The 21796-nt window shown below is 34.4% G+C and overlaps 1 protein-coding gene across 1 annotated transcript in view; it reads left to right on the plus strand.

Annotated features, from left to right (window-relative positions):
• The window catches only part of UGCG (UDP-glucose ceramide glucosyltransferase), a 58387-nt gene that overhangs the window by 21610 nt on the left and 14981 nt on the right, over nucleotides 1-21796 (plus strand). Inside the window, exon 2 of the mRNA XM_074206685.1 lies at nucleotides 17154-17295. Coding sequence (XP_074062786.1) covers nucleotides 17154-17295 — 142 coding nt within the window. The remainder of the gene's footprint in view (nucleotides 1-17153; nucleotides 17296-21796) is intronic.

Raw genomic sequence — 21796 nt, forward strand, 5'->3', positions numbered from 1 at the left:
TGTATATAATATGAATACAAAGCAATGAGACTGTTCATAGGATTCAATTAGAATTATAATCATATAACCTAGTCATCCATATTTTTTTTATCTGTGTCTACTTGGTCTGTTATTTACTTGTAGTAGATGACTAGAAGAAAAATCATAGAGGTTTAAAGATACTGGAATGGACAGTTCAAAAAAGATGAATATTTCACTTGACACGGTCTTTTACCCATTTAAAATTTGTGTCACCTATTACATGGCACATGACTTGAAAATTGTTATAATAAAGACAAATGCATTTTAAGAGAGATAAGAAAGGGGCTAAAATATATTATTTAATTGATAGGGAACTCCCAGATAAGGAAATTCTCACTTCCCTTGCAAGCAGTCTTTCTCTGCATTTTATAATTTTAAGAGGACTTTTTGCAAACACTAAATGCTAATTGCTTTGGTCAGGGTCACAAAATCATGTTTCAGAGACTTGACCCAAGTTTTTCTGAATGACTTTGTCACCAAGTGTCTCTCTATTTGAAAAAGTATTTCATTGATACTATTTGCTTGTTTCCTCTAGCTTCATTTTAAGACATTATCATTCTATGTTGCAGTCATTATTTATAATAACACATATTTACTAGAAATTCTAGTAATGTCATTGAAGCAACTGTTAAAATGAGTCATTGGCCTAATCATTGTTTCATAGCTTGAGAATACCATCCCTAGAATTTCAAAAGCATAGGAATTGAGGTCTATAGCCTTACTTTTGCCACTTACTTCTTTATGAGCTCAGACAAATTACTTAACTTCACTGGGTTTTGATTTCCTTACTTTAAAAAAATGGATACCTTTTAACTATGATCTAAGATTCTGTGATTTTATATAAGTGCATATGTATGTGTGTATATATTTTTATAGATACATGCACATACACGTGTGTGTGTGTGTGTGTGTGTGTGTGTGTGTGTGTGTGAAGAAAGAGAGTCAGAGTGTATCAGGTTAATGGCCTGTTCATTTCAATATTTTTTCTTTTGATAATAGCATCTAGGAAAATTTTGTTAGAAATTATGGTTTCTCATGGGGCAGCTGGGTGGCGTAGTGGATAGAGTACTGACCCTGGAGTCAGGTTTCAAATCTGGCCTCAGACAATAATTACCTAGCTGTGTGGCCTTGGGCAAGCCACTTAACCCCATTGGCCTTGCAAAAACCTAAAAGAAAGAAAAAAAGAAGAAATTATGGTTTCTCTCTGAAATCATAGAATCAGAAGTTGAAAGTAAGTTTAAAAGTCTTCAAGCTAATTATCCCATTCATTTTAGGAAACTCTTTTCTGAAACATCCCTGATATGACTGAAAAGCAACTAAACAACAACAATGTCATGACTTATTCTTAGTGACCCCTATTCTGGTTTCTGCTGATGATTTCTAAGCACTTACAAGCAATTTCTTTTAACAAATCATTGTAAGTTTTAATAGAGATTTACAATATCTGTTCTATTGTTTTTAGGTTAGTAATTTGAGAAATTTGCTGTTATTTCCTTTTTTTCTTTTTTTGAAAACTAAGGTCATGTATCTGTATGTATCTTTTGATAGCCTTGTTTTTTCACAATTCCTTAAGTTATAGATAGCAGTTATTCGAAGATATCAAATTCTTAGTACTTACAAATAATTGAGCTAATCTTAGATTTTTGAATTCATTTAAAGCAATGAAATTATTTTATTATTCTTACTTCTATTCCTGTTTAGTTCCCTAATCTTAAGTAATGAACTGTACAAGTTTATTGACTGGCACAATATCCATTTCCCCTTCATAAAGGCTATCTTTTTTTCAAGCTTTCATTCATTTATTTATCTTTTTTTTAAACTGTTACTCCTTAGTTTTAGAATTCTCTGATTTGGTGACTAAGTCCATATTCACTTTATTCTCACTTTAGATTTAAAGTACTTGCAATTTTTAACTTTTTTAGATTAAAGAACGTTTTTATAATAAATATGTTCCCTTGGTCCATTTTAGTTACTTTTCTTTGATCTTTTCCCTCTCCTGTAATGTTTTTCTTGGGGTGTGGTGGCTAAACTGCAGTTACCTGGTTTGAAAATAGCCAGTATTTTGTTGGAATTTTTTTTGACCTTTGTACAATAGACTAATTATCTTCAGTGAATACTATACAGAAACTGATTAATAATATTAATAACTAACATTTATATGTCTCTCTTTAAAGTTTGCAAAAACACTTTCCATGTTATCTCATTTGATTCTTACAACAGCCTTGTGAAAAAGGAGCTTTTTTCATCCCCATTTTACAAATGAGGAAACTGATGCTAAAACCAGTTTTTTCCATTTGCCCAAGTTTACATAACTAGTGATTGAGTGCCTGAGGCAGAATTCCAACCAAAATCTTCCTGATTTCAAGTCCAACACTATCCACTGAACCATATCATCCCAGAGTTGTTAAATGAACCACAGACCCTATTAGTTTCAATGTATAGTTTGATTAATTTTTTTCCCAGCTGAATTACATTGCACTTCCACAGTTTGAAGCTCATTTGCTAAGTTTTAAAATTTCTCAGTCTTTTTGCAGCTTGTCTCTTTGACTTTGACCATTTTTTCCCGTTTTTCCCCATTGCCTGGCCCATAATAGGTAATATTTGTCAAATGCAGGCTGATTTCAGAAAAATCCAGAAAGAAGTAACATGAACTGATGAGTGAAGTGAGCAGAACCAGAGCACTGCACACAGTAACACAATATTGTACTATGAAGAATTGTAAATGACTTAGCTACTCTCAACTCTCCCAAGGTCTAAAACATTCCCAGAGGTCCATTTAAACGTACTCTCTACCTCTGAAGAAAGAGCTGACATTGTCTGAATGCAGACTGAAGCAGAATATCCTTTTATTGTACAAAAAAATTTTGACTTTGTATCTTATTCTCAATTAGAATTTAGTGTTATCTTCAGACTTGAACATTTCAGTCTATACTTTCTCTTCTAGATAATTTATAGAAAATTCTAAATATATAGTTCTTGTGTAAACATCAAGCCTTGAGAGGAACCTACCACTTCATCAGAAAAATATATTCCCCCACCCCGTACAATCTAAGAATGTCATTTGGAAGTCAGATACCATCAAATCTGTATCTAAATGATAATCTTTATAGTGTGACCCACATGTGATCATCCAGTCTAGTTTTAGCCTGAGTTGAGGAAAAACCCACTTACTTGGCTCTGCCAGGTCATCTTTGTGACTTTGGGAAAATCATTTAGCCTCTTTAGGTGTCAGTTTTTCCTCCTCTAAAAAGTGAGGAAATTGGATAAGAAGGACCTAAATGTTCCTATTTTAAACTCAAGGTCCTATGGGTTTATCCATTTAACTGTAACTCATTTTTCTATCCATGATAGCAGATTCCTTTATCTGTTCTACCCCTCCCCATTTCATGGTTACAAGAAATCAGTTAGAAATATAGTCTGATGTAGTTGACTATCCTGGCTGGGCAGTAAGTTGGAATAAGAGATCCACCCAGTATTCCCTGGGTCAGTGGATAACTTTAAATGAAAATCTCTGACTGTGGAGACTACTGGGTGGCAACAACAAAGGTTATAGAGGAGCTAATACAATAAATAGAAAGACTAATGAACTTTGGGTCTCATAAAATTACAATTTTAGGTTTGAAAGGATCTGTACCTAAAGAAGAATCTCATATATGACAAACCCTATAAGTGGTTGGGTAGCTAGTTGATGATTATGCTGTCTGGAGTCAGGAACACTCATCTTCCTAAGTTTAATTTGGCCTCACACTTATAGTTGTGTGACCCTGGGCAAATCACTCCACTATGTTTGCCTCAGTTTCCTCATCTGTAAAATAAACTGGAAAAGGAAATAGCAAACCAAGAAAATTCCAAATGGGCTCAAGAATTGTTAATGAGGCAAACAGAATGAAAGAGACTTACCCAGAATCAGCTAATAAAAGTCTGAAACTAGATTTGAACTCAGGTCAGTGAGACTTCCTGACTTCAAGCCCCATACTCTGTCCTCTGCACCATCTAGCCCCCATCTAGCATAATCTTTACCAAAAGGATTCTTTGCAATAATGTATCTAATAGTCATCTAGACCTCTGCTTGAAGATTTCAAATGAAGAGGAAACTCATCCCCTTACCCCTATGGCACTCTATTGTACATTCCATGTCACCGTATTTGAAATATATTATGTTTGCTGACTATTCTCTTCTCTAAGCTTAAACATTTTCTGTCTCTTCAGCTGATTCTCACATAGCATGATCTTAAGACTACCCTTTTTTCTGGCCATCCTTTTTTGCAAACTTTTTATCTTACCAGTGTGCCTCTTAAAGCCAAGGGTGGGGAATCTTTTTTTTTCTGCCAAGGGCAATTTGAATATTTATCATTTGTGGGCTATATTTGGTCAAACATTTAATCAATTCACCCCTAAAAAGCTTCTAGAATTATTACATTTCTAGACCAGCTTGCAACCCCTCATCCCTGCTCTTGCTCTTACAGTGTGGTGCCTAGAACTGAACCTATTTGATTCTTGCACCTTTTTGAACAACTGAACGTAATAATCTAGATAATGTCTTTGGCAGAGGGAGGGGAGATTACCTCCTCCCTATCTTAGATTTATGGATCTCTCAATGTCATATAAGATCATGTTAACTTTTTTTGTCTGTCATATTTTACTGTTGACTTATACTGAATGTGCACACATTTGAACTCAGGTCCTCCTGACTCCAGGACCAGTGCTCTATCCACTGCACCACCTAACTGCCCCTTCCCTATTACATTTCTTTGTAGATTTGATGATATTCTAGACTACTAAGATCTTTCTGGCTTCTGATTTTACCTATTATTTAATATTTAACTTGTCTTCTAGCTTTGTGTTAACTGCAAATATGATAAATATACCATCTTATGTTTCACCCATTCTTCAATAAAAATACATTTAAAAGCACATGGCAAAACATTCTAACACTGGTCTTCAAGAACTCTTAGTGTCTATTCTTTGGGCCTGACCTTTCAGTCAGTTCTGAATTCATCTAGCCTTCATCTTTACAACTTTTTGACAAGATTATCTTAAAACAGACTATCTTAAATGATTAGCTAAAATCTAAGCTGAAATCTAAACATAGGTAACACTATCTACTGCTATTGTTTTGAGCTACCAATTTGGTATGGCCTGGTCTTATTAAAGCAGTGTCATCTTTTTCTGCTTGGTGCTTCCTTTTCCAAGTATTTTGTTAGCAGTGCCATTAATACTGTATCCCAGAATTCTGTCAGGAATCAAAGTCTGTCTTAATGCCCTGTAAGGTTCAGATCTTTTGAAAATTTAGCGATCATCTGTTTTTCTCTAATCCTCTAGTTTCACTCCAGAGGTAACTGATTACCCCACAAGTGACACTTGCAAGTTTCTTCAGCACCATAGAGTGAAGTTTATCTAGACTTAAACTCATCCAGAGATTGAGATCTAGGCTTATTTTCTATTTTACCACTAACTGACCCTTTGACCTTGGGACAATGATGTCTACCCCTTAGCTTCTTCACTTATAAAATGAAGAGATTGAGCTAAATTTGTGTTTTTCTACTTGGGTGCAAAATATTTTCTAACATATGTCCTTAAAAACCTATGAACCTTCAAAAGTTACTTTTCCCCTTCTTTTTTGACCCCCTCAATGATAATATGATGCCCCCCCCCCCCCCCTCCACCCTGCTTTAAACTGGCTCCTAGCCTTAGACCTGATACCTTGATAACAGAACTGTCTGAAATGGAGAATTTTTCTATTAGGGTTTGGGTTTTTATCCCAAGATCTATTTCCAGGCATTTAGTCTATGAGAAGCCCTTAACTTCACAGATGGAACTATACTGATAGAGGGCACTTCATCCTTTTTATGTTTTATACATATTGTGATGGCTTAGTTTCTATATGAACCTTCATGAAAGGTCTTTAACTAGCAGGCTCTTAATTAGCAGGGCATATAATACATAGCAAACAATCTTTTCACATATCAGAAAGTAATGACTTAGATTTGGGGCAACTACAACTGAGTATAATACAAAATCGGTCCAAAAATAAAGTATCTGAATTTTTATCAAGCACGTGGTTAAGAAAACATTTGTTGAAATGTTTAAACTTCTTTTTCTAGAGAGACAGTTGATATGATTAACATGTTTGACTAATGTGAAAAAAGTTAAATACAGAATGTCAAAGATCTTTTGACATGCATTGTATTTTAAGGGATTTTATTCCTATTCCTATTCATGTTATTATGAATCTATTTTCCGCTATTCATAATTTGAAGACAATGCCACTGACTTTTGTTTACTACAGTGTTTTTTTATATATCTATCTATCTATGGTTAGAGATTCATGCAATACTTTTCTTTTTTTTTGGTCTTAATTAAAGATTTTATTTGAGTTTTACAGTTTTTCCCCTAATCTTACTTCCCTCCCCCCACAGAAGGCAATTTGTCAGTCTTTACATTGTTTCTATGGTATACACTGATCCAAATTGAGTGTGATGAGAGAAATCATATCCTTAAGGAAGAAATGCAAAATAGAAGAGATGGCAAGATAAGACTATAAGATTTCAGTTTCTTTTTTCTAAATTTAAGGTAATAGTTTTTGGTCTTTGTTCAAACTCCACAGTTGTTTCCTCTGGCTACAGATGGCACTCTCCATTGCAGAGAGTCCCGAATTTTCCCTGATTGTCACACTGATGGAATGAGCGAGTCCATCAAAGTTGATCATCACCCACATGTTGCTGTTAGGGTATACAGTGTTTTTCTGGTTCTGCTCATCTCACTCAGCATCAGTTCATGCAAATCCCTCCAGACTTCCCTGAAATCCCGTCCCTCCTGGTTTCTAATAGAACAGTAGTGTTCCATGACATACATATACCACATTTTGCTAAGCCATTCCCCAGTTGAAGAACATTTACTTGATTTCCAATTCTTTGCCACCACAAACAGTGTGGCTGTGAATATTTTTGTACAAGTGATGTTTTTACCCTTTTTCAAAATTTCTTCATGGTTTAGACCCAGTAGTGGTATTGCTGGATCAAAGGGTATGCACATTTTATGCCTTTTGGGCATAGTTCCAAATTTCTCTCTGGAAAGGTTGGATGAGTTCACAGCTCCATCAACAGTGTAATAGTGTCCTAGATTTCCCACAACCCTTACAACAATGATCATTATCCTTTCTGATCATATTGGCCAGTCTGAGAGGTGGTATCTTGGAGAAGCTTTAATTTCATGCAGTGCTTTTCTAACAATGCTTTTTTTAAGTTGTAATTGCTTTTAAATAAGAAATTCAATTCAGCAAATAATTTTGTTGTTGCATGATTAATCTTTATATAAATGACCAAATCCAAACTCCTGACACTTTTAAAGTGATTTATAGTTTGGTTATAACTGTGCCTAATACCTGGCACAGAGTAAGTGCTTAATGAATCCTTGTTCAATGACTTCCGAGTACTGAGTACCTGAGACTTTTCTGTAGTAAACATCACATTCTAGCTTTCATCATACTTAACTGTTTATATATATATATATATATATATATATATATATATATGTATTATACTATACTACCACTTCACTTCTTTCACCCCACCACTTCTCCTACCCCCATTAGATTATAAATTTTTGAGTACAAGGAGGGATGTTTTTCTTTTTTGAAAGCTTAGTATTGCATAGATAGTAGTTGCTTAATGTATGTTTGCTGAATTCACTATTTCTGGATTAAATATTTATCAACCTGTGCCTACAAGCCTGATTTTCCTTGGTGGATTCAATTTTATCAGCTAAAACTACTTTCTCTCATGATTGACATTACAGAATATTGCATTAATTTAACTTACAATTTAATTTATTATATTGATTATGCTAAGGATGTGAATCATTAGGAAATTCCTCAAATGCTTTAACAGCGCTTTAATATAATGATAGATAACATAAATGATCTAATAGTATAAAACTGTATTCTCTAATAGTATAAAACTATATTCCATTCACATTAGGGTTTGCTGGAGATAACTTGAAGTAAGATTGTTAAATTTTTAATGTGAGCATTTATACTTCAAACATTGGCAATTACAATTCAAGCCATGATTTATTATTTTGTTGATGGTGTAGATTTCAAAAAATGATAAATGTTAATAATGAAGATTAAACTAAAACTGTGTCACTTTCCCCTTTCTCCTGAGAGTACTAGATGCTAGACTTTTACCAGTACACCACTGTATCCATATCTTCTCAACCCAAACAACTCTTGTTCATGCCCCATTGTAAATTCTCCAGGTGTATTCACTCAATGTTATGGGTCCTTTCTCCTAGGCCTCTTGGTACTAACAATGTTTATAATTTTCTAATCATAATCTTTACTTTTTTCCAATATCTGAAGAATTGTTTAATTATTAGATTTTTAAAAATTAATTAATTCATCTCTTTTAATTGTATATATTTAGTCTTCAGTCTTGGTGATGATTGTGATCTTTATTCTATTAGATAGGCATGAGACACATATAGTCTACAAGAATTGTCTTTTGTTTCTTGATCCTAATTATCATTTTCAAAGCTTTTGTTTGCATCTGCATGACCTAGTATTAATGTGTATGTTGTTAATTTGATAGATCTTATCAAGTCCTTTATAAAATTTCTTTATCTTAGCCTTTGGAAAAAATGTCATGGGATAATTTCAGATATTTTTGACTATGCTTATTTTTGAGCACTACAAGGTAAAATGATTAAGCACATCATGAAATAATGTCTGTTGCCATTGTGTGAATTCAGAGGAGAATATATGTAAGACATTCTTTTTTTATCTACAATTTATTTATCTTTTCTTTTCATTCATAGCCATGTGTGGGCTAATATTTGTTGTTGGTCTAAAAACTGATTTTTGAATATCCTTTATTCCATGCTTGAATGTCTTTGTAGCAGAAGATTAGATTGAGTGCCATTCTGTGTAGTATTGTTGTTCCTTGATTCTCTGCATAGAACTCTTGGTTTTTAGTGAGATTAATTCTCAGAAATAGAAATAATCTAATAGCAGCATATGATGTGATGTGAGGATATCCTTTGTTGCATAGTAGCACCTTCCTCACACTTGCTTTTCTCTTCTGTAGCTTTTTGAGTACCCAATACTACTTACTATCTCCATGTCATGAAAGGTATCAGAGTAGTATTTTTGCAGATGAATAGTATTCTTAGACTTCCTTCCCAAGTATTGGTAGTATTAGAGTCAGTTTTTTTAATTTATGAAATAAAAAAGTCATAACTCTATATGAATGTTTATGGGTCTCAACTTTGAAAATAGATATTTTTTCTTTAAAGAGTAACTTTTTCAAGTGCATTTTAGTGCAGCTTTGCATTTTTGCTCATTTACTTGACTCTTGCAACTATACTTAAGGTGAAGTGACAGCCAATAGGCTCTCTTTGGATCAAGGAATAATTTGATATAGAAGAAAGAGTATTATTTTTAAAAGTTTATTTTCTTCACTTTTATTTGTTAATAGTGCAGAATTTGGAGTCCAAAAGACCTAGATTTAAATTTGGACTTTTCATTTACTTATCTTGTGCCCTTTGGCAAAACACTTAAGTTTTTGATCCTCATTTTCTTCTTTGTAAAAATGAAAGGATTAGATTAGATTGTCATTTTTTTCCCCCCTCATAGCATCACAGGATCACATTTGTAGTGGAAGGGATTGCAGAGGCTTGTAGTCCTATTTCCTCATTTTACAAATGCTCTAAATCTGTGATCTTTATTGGTGAGCCAGTGATTTTATGATGTATATTTTGAGGGTCCAAATGTTGGGATTAATATAAAATCACCAGTATGAATGCTAGAGTTTTTCTAGGACTTGTTAATTGTTAAGCTCATTGACTTGTATTATTGCAGACTCTAGTATCTTTCTTTATAAAAATTAAGACCAGGGCATTTAGGTGGCACAGTGGATAGAGCAGGGGTCCTGAAATCAGGAGGACCTGAGTCCAAATCCAGTGTCAGACACCTAGCTGTGTGACCTTGGACAAGTCACTTAACCCCACTATCTCATAACCTCCCTCCCCCCCAAAAGACCTGCTTAATTTTTCATTTTCCCCCCATCTATGTCATCCTATCCATTGTGCAACTATTGTCTTTTTTTATTTTTCTTTTTCAAGACAATGGGGTTAAGTGACTTGCCCAAGGGCTCACAGCTAGGTAATTGTTAAATGTCTGAGGCTGGATTTAAACTCAGGTCCTCCTGACTCCAGGGCCAGTGCTGCCTTTGTGCCGCCTAGCTGCCCCCCTTCCTCTCTTTTTTTAAAAAGAACTTTCAAGAAAGGAAATAAATCTTTTTTGACCTTTTTCATTCACTGTCATTTCCCTTCTTGAGTATCAGCAGACTTTACTATTTCTGATAGTCTTATAGTATTTTCCACCTTTCCCTAATTGTTCTTTAAATCCCCTCATTTTCATCCTTTATAGAATGTTCTTTAAAAATTAGGTTAATATATTCCCTTTGTGTTCCCATTAATTTCTTTATACAACTCCCCATTTATTTCCTCTATAGTTTGTTTCCCATTCTTCCTAGACTAACTTGCCCTGTAGAATTTAAGTTGTTCAAATCAAAATTGGTTGTTGTCCTTTGTGCTCAAAGAGGACCAAAATGACATCACTGTTTCAATGTACATTGGGTTCAACTCTGGCTGATCATACCAATTTGAACTCAGAAAGTTTTTCCACAAGTCAGGCATAAATAATTTATACGAATATTTAGCATGGAAATGTCTTTAAATTTGTGCTTCTCAACTTGTGATAAAGAATGTTACCCATCCCAAAGACAGAACACAGACTGAAGCACCAAAAAAAGAAAAAAAGAATTTATGGGACTGAAAGAGTAAAAGAGAACTGAAGTGAGGAAGTAGCTTGATTGGTTGTGTCCCTTGAAATTGGAATAGGATAGATTCTGTTTAATGGAACAGAAAAATGTGGGGCTCCCACTGGAATAGCCAATATCATGTTCCATAGCAGGCAGACAGGAATGGGCATAATCCTTAGTGTATTTTCCCTGACTTTGCTATGAAGCCTACTGCCTGAAGGGCATCTTCCTTCTTCCTTGCCTCAGTTTGATTAGCCAGAGCTGGAAAAATTCTGACTCTGCTTTCCATTACTACTGGCTAGTTAGCTTGCATTTCTTTTTATAAATTATTTCATTCTCATTTCAAAAAAAGATATATGAATCTCACATTTCTTTTGACTTACTGCAGTTCTGCTTTGCTCATAGAGCATAGCACTTTCTTGGATGTGGGCGCACCTTACTGAGTGGTTCTATGCCAGTGTCTCCTATATCTCACAGTTGAGTCCAAAGTTCTTCAGAGAGACCTTGAGAGTTACTCTCCCTCTGTTGCAATTTTAGTTCTCAGATTCCTTTGAAAATTTGACATCTCAGAATTTAAGACACTTGTTAAACTACTAGAGCTTTGGCTTTCTTCAAAGTTGACATCTTTTGCTTAAGTAACCAGTTCCTTCTTGCTACTGAGAAGAATTTTTACTATTATTGCTTCTTCTACTTTCTGAACAAATCATGAAATTATTAACTTGTTTGATTTTTAAAATAGTATTTATATAAAAAATGGAGTTATCTTGTTCAAAGAGAATCTTGAAAGCTACATTTTGCTTTGCTGAACAAAATATTTTAAGAAAAATTTATAAACTGAAGTGTTTATTCATGCCTCCACACCAGCTTGGGATCTGATTCTTTGATTCTTTAGTTTCCTTCTTCCATCCAGATATTTTGTAGAAATCTCACCAAAATGTTGTTCTCCATGTTTGTATTAAGATTCCAGAATTTATTTTCTTAAAATACAATGGATACTCTTTTGTGTTCTTTTCTGCTCCTTTTGAATAAGAAATGACATTCCAGAACTAATAGCATAGTAACTTTGAACTTTGAAAAATTGTATTAAAATTTTAAAATTCCTAAGTCTCCCCCCCCATTCTTTTTTTCCTTTTCATTCCTGAATCAGCCAAGCATGATGAATTTCATGGCTCTTTAGAATGAATGAGGATGATATTGATAAAGGAAATAGATAGTTCCTTAAAGTATTAACCTACAAATGAAGAAAAGGGACTAAAATTGGGTAGGCCTAAGCTGAGCTGATTTCACAAATTGACAGAATAAGGTTATTTGAGTCTTGTTTATTATCAGCAGGGAAATTTTGTGGAAAATATTCCTGTATTATAAGTAAAGAACTTTTTTTTCATTTCTAAGGAAATAATTTCTAGGCATTAACAAGGTCACAGGTCAAAGAGAAGTTTGTTTTTTTGGGGGTGGGGTGGGAATTTGGCAGGGACAGGAAAACCTGGAACTCATTCTGCTTTAGCATGAGTTTTATTTGCCTGCACTTTCCCTATAGGTCTCCTCCCTACTCTCCTTTTAGTTCCCTGGTTATTGGTCCTGAGTGGAATATTCCCAGTAAAACCATTTTAGGATTAATATTCCTAGTGAAGTCCTCTAAGGGTTAAGAAATATTAAAGAAAGAACAAACTATTCTTCTTAAACTATTTCTAGAAGAAAGCCCACACAGCCCTCTACATTATCTAATGGTTCCTCTATTTCTATTAGAACTCCCAGATAATTCATGTTTTTAGGCTATATTTGATTTAAAAAAGTATTTAATACACTCTTCTAGATCCTGGGGAATGAGTCCAAAATTCACAAAAGATAATCTCCATTTGGTATGTTGTGCTTCCAGATTTTCTTTGATACCAAAAATAACGTAGGGAGACAATATCAATTACATTAAAGCACAAAACAAGTAATCCCCAAATTTGATTTACTGCACCATAAGTTATTTAATGAAATTAGAGATAATTTAATTTAGTAGTCATGTTGTTCTTATAAAAATAATATGGAGGAATAGTGTGGGAGATGTGGTGTAAATAATAACATATGGAATGATAGAATTTTGTGACTGAAAGGCATATTAAGAGATCAAATACAGTCTGCCATTTTAACCAATGATGGGTATTGAGTGGTGAATATATTTTTACTTATTGAAGTGGGTTGAGTGAATAGAATTTTAATTTAACCAAAGCTCCACATCTTTTGAGGTCACAGTTATTGATCAGGTAATGTAAGAGAATATTTTTTATTTCATTCTAAAGAAAGCTTCACTAAGATTGTCTTCTTTAATACATTGTACTACATTAAAATGTTTTTCAGGAAATCATTAACAGTAAGCAAATGATTTTATTCTAGTAGTGATATGATAAAAAGACCCAAAGACTAAACTTGACAGATCTTTCCCTCTAATCTTATAAAGTGACACAATTAGTCTACTTTTCTCATTAATATACCTTTTTCTCTCACTTTCTGCCTTATTTCTATGAGTAGAGAATTATAAAAAGCAAATTATAGTCAGTAAACATTTGTATCAAATATAAATATATATGTGCATATATATGTATATATATTACATCATTTTACCATGTTACAGTATAAAAGTTTTTCACATTTAAAAAAAAGTAAGAGGTTTATTTATTTTTTTTATTTTTATTTTTTTGCAAGGCAGTGGGGTTAAGTGGCAGCCCAAGGCCACATAGCTAGGTAATTATTAAGTTTCTGAGGCTGGATTTGAACCCAGGTACTCCTGATTCCAAGGCCGGTGCTCTATCCACTGTGCCACTAGCTGCCCCAGTAAGAGGTTTACTTTTAAAGAATATGGCTGAATCCTTGTGAACTTTGGAGTCTTTATAACTCCTTTTACTAAAGGAAAAATTTGGTATATAATTGAAGCTAACAGCATTTTAGTTATTGCTAATAGTCTTCAGTTTCAAAAAGTAATGTGAACTTTGAGAATAATAGAGGTGCTTTATAAACCAGTTTGATCCCATAAAAATTTCTGTCATTCTTTCTTCCTAGCTTTTTAATCTAATTGTTGAACAGTATTTAAGAATTTCTATAATTACATCCCTTTATTTTTCACTCTACCTCTATATCTCAGGAGAACAGATATATTAACTTCTGCTTCTGTTTAGTTGGAAGTAAGCCAAACACTTCACATTGCTTAACATTCCATTTATTTCCCATTTAATAAGAATATTCTTCCAGTTACCCATTGGCAATGATCAGTATAGTTTATCAGGGAATACAGATATCAAATATTTTCTTTACCCCTTTTCATACAAAACAAGTAAAGGAGGTTTTTTTAAGAAGGAAAAATATGTAAATACTTGGTATCACTGGGAATATTTACCAGGTCCTTGAGTCTTTGGTTTTCCTATGTTTGTTTCTACTGTGATGTCAAACTTTTGTTTCATGAAAATTAAATAAAAGTGAATACAACCTTATGTACAGTGTTTCCTGAGGTTGACTTGGCAGGGAGGCATGGTCAAAAGAATTTCAATAATATAAATTATGAAATAACATTGAAAACGTAAAGGTTAGCAGTGCACTTAGGCTAAGATTTGAAAGGGCTGCCTGTTTGGATGAATACTTTTTGAACCCTTTGGATGTAATAATAAGTCTTTTATTCATTAACATGTAATAAGTATTTGAATGTCTATTTTGTAAAGAGAATTATATGTCACTGAACTTGACTTTTTAAAGCTAATATGTGAATTCTGAAAAGACTGTAAAGTTGAACTTTGTTCCTGCCTCAAGTCTCTTACCACTCCGATCCATCTTCCATGGAACTACTAAAGAGATTCTTTCTAAAGTTCAGGTCTGACTATGTCATTCCCTCACCTAATTAACTCTAGTGACTTATTACCCTAGGATAAAATCCAAATCTTTTTTTTTCGCATCCAAATCACTTCACAATATGGTCTACTACTCTAGCTTTATTATTCACTATTCTGCTTCATGTACCAATGATATTATTGTTTTTCATGCATAATGCCCTTTCTGTGACTTTTCTACCTGTCCTCTTTTAAGAATCCCTAGTTTCCTTCATGATTAAACTCAAACATCACTTTCTAAATCAATACATCTTATTTGTATATTTGTTGACATGAATTTTAGCAAGCTGGATGTTTCAGTTGGCAATACTCAAGACTTGTGCTTGCATATTTTTTGTTGAATTCATGTTCTGAGGCTAGTATTTATGTGTAATAGGCAAGTTTTATTTCTTTTGTGAATTCAGTTCTTACCATATATATGTTGGGCAAGTAAAATTTATTATAAATAAAATATAAGCAGATAAAAACTATCTGCAGTAATGTTTAACATCCATAATTTTATGGTATGTGTAAAAAACACAGCATACATTTAAGAAGCACTGTTCTAAGGGGCAGCTAGGTAGCACAGTAGATGGAGCACCAGCCCTGGAGTTAGTAGGACCTGAGTTGAAATGTGACCTCAGACACTTAATAATTGCCTAGCTGTGTGACCTTGGGCAAGTCACTCAAACCCCATTGCCTTAAATAAAAAATTAAAAAAAAAACTTGTCAGCAGGAACTCTTTTTTTTTAAACCATTACTAGATATATTTAATGGTGCCAGATGGGGATGAGTATGTGCTACTGTGTTCTAAACTGTGGAGGAAGGGAACCAAAACCAACTGATCATGAGATCAAATCCAGGGAATGACAGACATCAAAAGCTTCCCACCTATAGAGCAGACATAGTCAGACTCTAGCCCCAGGTGTGGAGGAATTGAAGGGTCATGAGATGATCTCCTAGTGGTATGGCTGTCAGGATCATGCCTGCCAGAGTGGAAAATCCTCTTGAGCATTCTATATTTGTTCACTCTTGTGAGTGCCATCACAATATTGGGGGGGGGGGGTTCAGGGTTGCTTTGCAGGTATGGAGAACAACTGAAAAGTTTTTAACTTTGAACCTGAGGGGGATCAGACTTGTTTGCTGGGAGAGGTGGGAGGCATCACAGTAGGACTGGTTCTTACTTTGTCTATACATCATTTATGTATTTTTCCTGCCTTCAGGAATACTTGGATGGTTGTTTTTGTTCTGAGCAATGAGCATGTTCTTTCTTGGAAGTCATTTTTCCAATCAAGAAAAGAACATCCTGGTCTGGATTCACCTCAGCTCTAAATTATTCTAGTCCAGTTCATTTTCCAGATGTGATAGTGGAGGCCCGGAGAAGTGGGGTGACTTGCCCATGATTTCAACCCCAGGTCCCCTGATTCAGGTGAAGCAGTGTTTTAGAGGAAGAAGGACTATGGGTTTCAGAGATTTGGAAGGGATCTCTTGAGATCCTGTAGACCAATTCATTTTTTAAAGGGAAAGAAATTGGGGTAAAGAGGAATGGGGGAGCAGAAGAGGGAAAAGAGGGCCTGGGAAGGGAGTCATAAGAAAGAGAAGGTTGGAGAGGATTGATTGGGAGAAAGACTTAGGAAAAAAAGACCACAGAGAGAAAAAAAAATAAGTTTGGTAAAAAGATGATTAGAGGAGAAAGAGAAAGGGTATCAGAACGGAGGGAGAGAGGAAATTAAATAAGGGGAGGCAAGAAGTAGGGAAAGATTGAAGAACCCAGAGAGGGGAAGAATGGGGAGAGCTGGGAGGAGAGGAGAGGGAGGCTGGCCTCAAGACCAGGCTCGGGCTAGGGGAGGGAGGGAAGGCAGATGGTTCATGGGAGGGATTGAGGTCTGGGAATGGGGGTGAGGGTCTGGAAGACGGCAGGTAGTCTGTCCTGGCCAACCACCTCTCACCCCAGTCTAGTTCTCCATGATCTAGAACTGAGCCATCGTGCTGACCATGGACTTACAGCAAGAACCTTTCACATTTGCTTTACATCTTCAGGGCCTAAGGGTGTGTGTGTGTGTGTGTGTGTGTGTGTGTGTGTGTGGCTTATAGGAGATGCTTAATAATAATTTTTAAAAACTTAATAGTTCTTAATAATAAATTCTTATTTGATTCCATCTAATATACAGTTCTGTAAGAAATTTTCCATTTTTATATATTAATTAATCTTTTTTTGTAGACAAGGGATTGGGGAAGCACTGAAACTGGTTTTTGTGGCCAGAAACATCAAAGTACTACTAGCTTCTATGACTAACTTTACTTCTAATGTTATAAATAGTAACATTAAAACATTCACTTGTAACTAAAATTTAATAATTTATTGGGAAGTTTGACATTTATTGTCATTTACGCTCACTGTTCACTTGTCCTTTAGAACTCATATAATGAATATTAAACAAATATATTTCTATTTTGTATTTTGCAGACGTTTACATCTCAACAAGAAGGCAACAGACAAACAGCCATATAGCAAACTCCCTGGTATTACACTTCTGAAACCATTGAAAGGCGTGGATCCTAACTTAATCAACAATTTAGAAACATTCTTTGAATTGGATTATCCCAAAGTAAGTGCACTTTTATAATTGTTTGTTTAATTAGTTTTGGGATGGAGCATGTCTTTTATCCTTCTCAGAGCTATAGCTCATGGGGTAGCTAGATGCTATAATAGATGAACCTCTCATATACTTCCTAGCTATGTGGCACTGGCTAAGTCACTCCTTTTTTGTCAGTTTTTTTTCATCTGTAAAACAAGCTGGAGAAGAAGGAAACCATTTTTTGCCAAGAAAACCTCCAATGGGGCCAGTGAAACCTTGGGCATGAATGAAGTGACTGAACAACAAAACTTAACTTATCAATTGATCATTCTCTCAACAAGATTTTATAAAATACTTGTTATACTAGGTACTGTGATTTGAGCCAGATATGCAAATGCAGTAGATAAAATAATCCCTACCTATAGAGCTTCCATTCAGGCAGGCTCACAGGAGTGTTTACATATAGAATATATATAAAGAGAACAAATACCAAGAAATTCAAAGTAGTAGTTGAATACAAAGAAATTTAAAAGGAAGGGGACTAGAGTTGTAGGAGTCAGATAAGACTTCATATTGAAGATGCTATCATAAAGCTGTGTCTTAAAGGAAGAGAGTACTTCTGTAAGGCTAAAGATAAGGAGAGGTCACATTGTAGAGGCTTGACCAGACCAATGGAGCTGGGAGAAGAGAGATAAATATACTGTTGTATGAGGAATAGAGAAGACCAGTTTTGCTACATCACAAAACTTGAGCGGGAGTTATGAAGCTTAAAAGATGGGCTTGGGCAACATTATGAAAAAGTATTGAAAAGTTAACAGCAGATTGTATTTAATCCTAGGAACAATAGGGAGTTCATTCTGGTTTACAGAATAGGAGTATATCTTTGATTAAAGAAAATTACTTTGACAAGAGTAATGGATGGACTGAAGTGACAAGAGACTTGAGTTAAGGAGACCATTCAGAAGACTGTCAGTAATATGATAGCAAATGAGTATTTGAACTAAGGTGATAACTGTGAGTAGAGAGAAGGGGACTTGATACCAAAGATATTTTGGAGTAGAAATGGCAAGGTTTGGCAACTGATTAGATGTAGGTTGAGGGAGTAATATTTGAGGGTAACTGTAAGTTAATGGACCTGGAAGACTAGAAATATGGTGCTGCCTTTGACAGAAATAGCTAAGTTTAGAAGAAAAATTAATTTGGGGGAGTAAAATAAGGAGCTCTGTTTTGGACATTGTTGAGTTTGAGATGTACAACAGGAGGAAGTGAGGAAGAGGAAAGACCAGAAAAAGGGGAATTCCAGACATGGGGGTGATATGGTTAAACCTATACATTTGAAAGACTTTATTGGCAGTTTTGTGAAGGATGAATTAGAGATAAGAAAGAGTAGATGCATGGAAACTAGTTAATAGGATAGGTAAAAGGAAAATACTTGATTGAATTTGGCTTTGTGGTAGTGTGAAGAAGGAGAAGGAAACAGAAATTGTAGGTACTATGCTTGAATGTGTATGTTGAGAGGAAAGAAATGGGCAAAGATGCCTCTCTGATTTTTGAGCCTAGGTAATATGGAAGATGGTGGTGCTATATCAATAGAAATAGAAAAATTGATAGATGAGGCTGATTTAGGGAGGATTGTAATGAGTCCCCTTTTGAACATGTTGAAGGTGAGATGAATTCTCATCTCATAATGGGCTGGCCTATGTAATTACACAGAGATGGGAGATGACATTTTGAGTTTAAGGAACAACTGGTCAACCAGTTTGGCTGAAATATAGAGTTTAAAAGAAGTAATATTAAATAAGACTGGGGGGGCGCAGCTAGCTGGTGCAGTGGATAAAGCACCGGCCCTGGAGTCAGGAGTACCTGAGTTCAAATCCGGCCTCAAACACTTAATAATTACCTAACTGTGTGGCCTTGGGCAAGTAACTTAACCCCATTGCCTTGAAAAAACCTAAAAAAAATACTGGAAGGTTAGGTTGGAGTCAAATTGTAGAGGGTCTTTTTAATACCAGATTGGTGAAAGGATTTATATACTTTTTTCTGGTATTATAGAAATTTAGAAATTTTTTTTATTAGATTTGACTAATGTGTAAATCCTATACCTTAGAAAGATTATTTTGTCTACCATGTGAAGGAAGAATTAGGAAAGGTGAAGGAAATTAGAGAAAAGGTGAAAGACAGGACAATCAGATTTTGGTGCTTGTACAAGAGAAGGATGAGAAGAAGAAATTTTTTTTGAATATCTTTAATTTAGAATTGTTATATTTTTTTGTTACTGTATTGAATTGATTTTTAAACAGGAATCAATGTATTTAGCTTTTATCATGAAGGAAGGATGATTGAGACAGTCATTTAATCTTCATCAATAGTATAAAACTCTTAAGGGGAGTTTTAAATGTCCTTATGAATTTTAGCACCTGGGAGCTAAAAAGGGGGCTATCTTAAGTAGATTTTTAAATGTGAAGCAATAAACAAAAACAAATCTCCATTAATTGAATATGAAAAATCAGAATTTTTGTAAATTTGGAGAGATCAGCCAAACCTCTCATTTTCTGTGTGAGGAAACTTAAGTTCAGAGCAATCTAATGAGTAAAGAGTCAGGATTCAGATCCATGATCTCTGACTCCAAACACAGTTCTCTTTCCAATAGGTCAATCAGCATTTATTAAGTGTTTATGCCTAATCTGTGCCAGGTACTATGCTAAACACTGAATTAAAAAAAGAGGCATTACAGAGTCCTTGCCCTCAATAACCTCATAGTTTAATGGAAGAGACAATTAACAAAACACTTTGTTACAAACAAATGAAAGCAATGTGGTTTGGCTCAAGTTTAATAACAGGCTAATGTCAAACTTTAGCTAAAATGGAGAATAATTTTTTTCTTTTTAATTTATGATGAGAGGATCTATAGTCTTAAAATTAAGCATGCATTTGTATCTCAAGTTAAAAGATTTGTTATTTCCTGATTTACAGAGGACATTATCTATACTATGGTCCTTATCTGAAAGTATTTTGTACCTCTTAAAATTCTTTGCAAGTTTGAATTTCCTTCTTCACTTAATTCATACTGTCAATATGAATTTTTAAAAAAAATGATACTATTTTACATTAAACTTAAGTTTTTGATATTAAAAGTTATTTTGCCAATAAAGCAACTTGTCTTATTTTTTACATTAGAGAAATTCTGCTGTATGACTTTAAAATTAGATTTTGAGAGCAAATTTTGTATTAATTGAACCCTTTGTAGAATCCTTGTCTCATAAAATAGAGACTTGATTTTGAGTCTGAAGTCCTACTTTGAAAGCTACAAATCCTGTTTTCTGTGATCTTGAACAAGCCAGTTGACTGCTGTGATATCCTGTGTTCTCATCTACAAAATGAAAAGATTGTATGTTGTGACCCTAGAGATCCCTTCCAGTTCTAAGCTCTGATTCCATCATCACTGATGGTTTATGTGCTAAAATGAAACAGGAATGTTTTTGTGATTAAAAATTGCTGGGATTTTTTTTTTTTTTGAGGAAGGAGGCAGTGGACCCAAGCATAAAGGAGTAGGTGGAGCTGTTTTGTAGGAAAAAGTAAAGAAGGCCAGAAGAATTTTGCTTTCATAATATTGAAAGTAAAAAGTATTAAAAACACGAGTGTAGTATAAAAAATATAAAATTACTATTACAATGTAATTAGTGTCTAGAGATGAAAAAATCTCCAAGGCCTCAAAACATTGCAAACAATTCTATATTTACATTGGTTTTTTTTTTTTTTTACAAGGCAAACAGGGTTAAGTGGCTTGCCCAAGGCCACATAGCTGGGTAATTATTAAGTGTCTGAGACCGGATTTGAACCCAGGTACTCCTGACTCCAGGGCTGGTGCTTTATCCACTGTGCCACCTAGCCGCCCCTGTACATTGTTTTCTTATAAAATTTATAGTTTGAAATTCATAGCTTCTAAAAGTTAGACTAAAGACTTGGACTTGTGGGGCAGCTAGATGTTGCAGTAGATAGAGCACCGGCCTTGGAGTCAGGAGTACCTGAGTTCAAATCCGATCTCAGACACTTAATAATTACCCAGCTATGTGGCCTTGGGCAAGCCACTTAACCCCATTGCAAAAACCTAAAGAAAAAAAAAGAGAGAATTGGACTTGGAAACTACTTTCTTCCTCATGCATTCACTATTACTTGTTTAAACCCCTTATTGTGAAAAGAACTATTGTACTTATTCTGCTTCCTGAATTCTGTTTTTATTGGAAGGTTAGTCAGGACAAATCCAAATTTGACAAAATACTTTCATTGTAAACAGGATGTGTTTTTACAAATTGGACATTTATGCAGAAGTGGCAATATACTCATTTAATATATAGTGTGATTGGGTAGTGTATTTTAAAAAGATTTTCAGTTTTTTTAAAATGGAAAACTTCAATTCACTGTTATAAAATTGTCTACTAATTCCTATAGAGTTAAATTAATGGGGGCTTCTGTTAATAGATCTTTACTCTCATGCTTAAATCTAAATTCCTACACCTTTTGAAAATGTTTC

This window comes from Macrotis lagotis, chromosome X (assembly GCF_037893015.1).
Source record: "Macrotis lagotis isolate mMagLag1 chromosome X, bilby.v1.9.chrom.fasta, whole genome shotgun sequence".
Taxonomy (NCBI): domain Eukaryota; kingdom Metazoa; phylum Chordata; class Mammalia; order Peramelemorphia; family Peramelidae; genus Macrotis; species Macrotis lagotis.